Source organism: Ascaphus truei, chromosome 4, assembly GCF_040206685.1.
Source record: "Ascaphus truei isolate aAscTru1 chromosome 4, aAscTru1.hap1, whole genome shotgun sequence".
Lineage (NCBI taxonomy): Eukaryota > Metazoa > Chordata > Amphibia > Anura > Ascaphidae > Ascaphus > Ascaphus truei.
Window position 1 is genome coordinate 245,394,701 of NC_134486.1, and position 4,632 is coordinate 245,399,332.

The following is a 4,632-nucleotide window of genomic DNA, read 5'->3' on the forward strand; positions in this document are numbered from 1 at the left end:
GAGAGTAACCCTCTAAATTAACTGCCCAGCCAGGAGTTTCATCCCAATCCTATCCTACTGCCAAGGGCAGATTGTAGATACCTACCAGCCCGGGTGATTCCCTTGCGGTGTCATGACGTTGCATTGTCATGGCCACGCATCACCATGTGACATTGGTCGCCATGACAATGTGACGCTGCAGATGCTGCTCCCGAGAAGGCACCCCCCTCTCACTCCAACACACACACACTTACCTTGGGGCGAAGAGCGGTCCTGCGCCGGTTCGGGGACTCTGCAGCTTCCCTCCTCCGGCTTCACTACTGCTCCTGCCTTTCTCGCCTCCATAGACTTTTTAGTCTTTTATAGGCTTCCTAGTACTATCTGTATTTGTTGAATAAAGGGACCTCTCTACTTATTGAGCATTGCCCTCCTTCCATATTTTTAGTCTTACATTTTGTAAATCTGTGGCGAAATGAATAGTTTCCTTTTTGTCACCTCTGGCCAGAGAGGGTCCATACACTTTTACGATGCCCCTTTGAAGATTGGCCTGGCCGAACAGCAATATCTGTACACTGTTGCTGTCAACATGGCTCTTCTTTTTTTTAATCAAATCAAATAAGCTTTATTGGCATGACGAAAGAACATTTCAATATTGCCAAAGCGTGAATAATGGGGGTTAAAAACTTTTATTGTTTTATTGCCCCACACACACACAGACCAGGTAAATCCTGGATGACCTCGCAGGAAATGCAGCAAAATAGGTATTTAAAATGCAAGTTAAGCCCTCAGTTGCTGTATTGTTGACACAACGGAATAGTTTAAGGACAGTAACGTGACTGCAATCTGTGTATTACTTATTGTTATTTATTTTGATAATCTCTGTTCTCTCCCCCCCCCCACCCCCACTACATTATTTGTTTTAATCTCTTTGCAGGTTCCCCTCAGGACAGAAGAGGAGAGAACGTTCTTAAAGAAAAGGAGAGAACTTTCTGATGATATAGTTATCTATGACGTTACAGACAACATGGAGGAAGCTGAAGAGCAGCAAAAAACAAGTGCTCAGGCCACTCCTGAAAGATCTGATGATAGTAACTCAGATGCGTCGAAGTAAGCAAAACTATATGTACTGCTACAGTTTAGCATTGCTTGCCTAGCGCAATAAAAAATATCTAAAATCTTCGTGGAGTTAGACGAGCGGTGCCCAAACCGTACATCATCTGGCTAAGCTCTGAAGGAAAGTGGTGCGTAGAAAACTCTGCAAATAAATGTGTAGATTGGTAAATGTTTGCGTTGCTTAATTTTGCCCCTTCTGCATATTTAAAAATCAAGATGGAAATGCTAAAATGTCTAGTAACATAACCCAGATACTTACTGCAGATTTTTGGGACGGTGAAATGCGTTAGAAGATTGTCGCAATGCATTTCAGTGTGTCACAGATCACTCTTCTGAACGTTACTCTACAGATGTTTTATTTTTTCTTCTTTTTATTTCCCAGTGACAGGTTTTTACCAGAAATTGTAATAGTGGAGGATGACAGCGAGGATGAATATATTCCAGTCGTGCAAGAAAATCAGAATGCCGAGGTAATTGGTCCCCTGAGCCCAGTCAGTGAGCGCATTTCCAGCCCTTTGATGTCCAACGCTCTGCGGCTAAACGGCCAGTCCCCCCTGACTTCAGAAGACCCAGTCACTATGATGAATTCCATTCTCAACGAAAGTGGTGTCATTTCCCAGAACATCAACCTACTTGGAAAGTGAGTTGTGCAGCCTGGACTCTGACCTATTTTGATCAATATATGTTTTGTAAAAGATAACTCCGTTTGTTTCAACCTGTTGTCCATTTGCACATAGCTGTCCAAAGGAAATCATTCATAAACTTCTTCTTCAAGAAAGTCTTTCAGTTCCTAATGACCCGTTGGTTTGGGAACTTTACATTTAGAATGTTCAAATGTTTGCCGTGGGTTTCTGTGGAGCACAATTCCACAATATGTCAGATAAATGTTATTCATATGTATGTGACCATAATTCTCTCCAATTTCCCTTCTAGAGTTGATCTCCTGGATTATTTAGACAGCATTGATTGCAGCTTAGAAGATTTCAAAGCGTTACTATCTGGGCGTCAGTTCAACATAGATCCAGATCTGCTGGTAGATGTATGAAACTCTGTTTAATTTGAAATGTCTGTCTTGCCATTTGTGTGTATTTTTTTTTGTTTGTAGCCTTTAAACTCTTCTTTACATCTTTTGACATGACCTAAATATATAATACTTAATTGCCATGAAGAAGCGAACTACTCAATTTTCCACACACTCCTAATTACCTTTTGTTCCACGGAGCTCAACTGCCCTGCTCTGGGGGATTCCCCGGTTGCCAGTAAATTACACTTTAAATTTTCCGGCCAATAATACTATGCAGTAGTATTCATACGCATTATGAACAGGCCCGCAAGGTCAACTCTGCTTCCAGTGGCCAATACAAAACCATAGCATTACCATTACGTTTTATGGGACACCCGGATCTATTAAATCCCACAGTCAGCCCGTTGCATTTTTTGGGGGCCTCTGAAATAGGGAAATGTTTGTTAATAAAGTGTTTCCTTTACCCTTATCCCACCTGTCTTTTTATCAGAGAACCAATAAAGTGAAAGTGGGGAGACTTTGGCTGTAAAAGCTCTTGCTGATCACACCGTGACATTGTACAAAGGGAGAACCCCTCCCAACTAACTTCAAAAAATGTATTTACAATTATTTATAGGTGTCACTTGGGTAAAAAAAAGTATTAATGGCTCCTTCCTTAGATAAGATATATATCTATCTATCAAGGGGACCATTCTGGCAAGTTGTGGTTGCAATGTCACCAGAGTGGCGCGCACACAGCAGTAGGACGAACACGAACTCCTAGAAAACGAGCCAATTGACAGCCAACTATCCGTACACACTCTTTATATTTCCTAAACTGGCACATTTCTCTTTAATATTGTTTTGAATCTTTGCTTTGGCATCATTCAATTAATGGGATTCGGGTCTGGAGACTCACAATCCAATCCAATCCAATGTAAAGACATATTGGGGTTGTGATAGTAAGCAAGTGCCGTGGCGTAGCTAGATGTGCGCGGGTCCCCGGGCAAATATTATTTTTTTCATGGCCCATTAATATTAATACTGACTGCAATTTTTCTCCCTCCCCATCCCCTCTCATCATTCCTCCTAATCTCTCCCCCTCCCCATCATTCATCTCTCCCTCTCATCTCTTCACCCTCATTAGTTCTCTCCCACCCCCACCATCACCTCTTTCTATCCCCCCCACCACCATCTCCTCTTTCTCTCCCCCCCACCACCATCTCCTCTTTCTCTCCCCCCCACCACCATCTCCTCTTTCTCTCCCCACCCACCACCATCTCCTCTGTGCAGGAATCGGTAGCTGTTACACAGGCAGAGCAGGGGAGGGCGCTCTAGTGGTCTGACCTGGAAGTCTCTTACTTCTGGTGTCTGCTTCTAGAGTGCGCTCCTCCCCAGCTGTCCTGCTCTGCCTGCCTCTGTTTAATGCTAGGGGCGGGGCCTGCCACTGCATACCATCTCCCCCACCTGTCTGAAGAAAGCAATGGGCCACCGACGGGGGGAGGGGAGTGGGGAGTGGGCAATAGCAACGCCCCAGAGCAAGTGTTAGGAATATTAAAAGCAGCCTGCTGCACTGAACACTTGGTTGTTTTGACTTTCCTCATTTCCCCCCCAGTTTATCACATTGGGATTCTGTAAACAAAACAAACATTTTATCGTTAACATATACGCCACTTGACTACTTTGAAATCATTCCTTTAGTCAGACTGCCATAAAATGAGCTAAATGCGAGCATTGTATAAATTGAAGATGAAATCTGGTTCTATAGGGGTAATCTTGTTTAAATCTTAGAAGCCAGTACTCTTATGCAGTTTTAATATCCCCCAAAAAGTATGGACAGAGTAGAGAAAACAAAGTTCAAGTCCACCCTAAAGGGCAGTTAAACTGGCTTGTCATGATCCATCTCCTGATTTGTTTTTGCCTGATGTCCAAGTTCTTAGTGTTTTTTGTGTTTTTGTTTATAGTCGGAAAACAAAGGTTTAGAGTCTTTGAAAAGTAGTGCGCTCACCCCAGAAACGGGATGCAAGAGGGATATCCAGAAATCAGGTTAGTCTGCATTGTGTCTTCCTTTATTTGTGTAAATACAATCAATGCTTGAACACAGTAGCAAAAAAAAGTTATGATATGATGGTTTCCCCCCCCCCCCCCCCCACCACTGGCTTCTGAGCACTTAAAGGTGCCATGTAACCAGACAGAATATATTTTAATAAAATATTTTTTATTTGGCTTCCCTAAAGAAAATTAACCATGTTTATAGCAAAGATTTGGGGACTTTTTTTTTTGTGGGCCAGCTGACTTATAAAATATCAGAGACAAACTAGATTTCCTGCACACTGGAACCTTAGGCTGCGCTTATAGTGACGGTGACAGCTTGGTCGCGATCGCTGGAAGTCATTTCAATTTGATTTGTCCAGCGACCGCAGCGTTGCCGGCACTAAGCGCGCCCTTAGATTGCTTAATATCAGACTCCAAATGACTTTGTGAAAACATTGACTTTGCAATAATGCACTCTACATTTTGTGTGTATATATCCACAG

The 4,632-nt window shown here is 42.8% G+C and overlaps 1 protein-coding gene across 1 annotated transcript in view; it reads left to right on the top strand.

Moving 5' to 3' along the window:
• Window positions 1-4,632, top strand: part of HSF2 (heat shock transcription factor 2) — a 46,265-nt gene that overhangs the window by 38,989 nt on the left and 2,644 nt on the right. Inside the window, exons 8-11 of the mRNA XM_075597164.1 lie at window positions 914-1,086; window positions 1,475-1,732; window positions 2,026-2,131; window positions 4,060-4,141. Of these exons, the coding sequence (XP_075453279.1) occupies window positions 914-1,086; window positions 1,475-1,732; window positions 2,026-2,131; window positions 4,060-4,141 (619 nt within the window). The remainder of the gene's footprint in view (window positions 1-913; window positions 1,087-1,474; window positions 1,733-2,025; window positions 2,132-4,059; window positions 4,142-4,632) is intronic.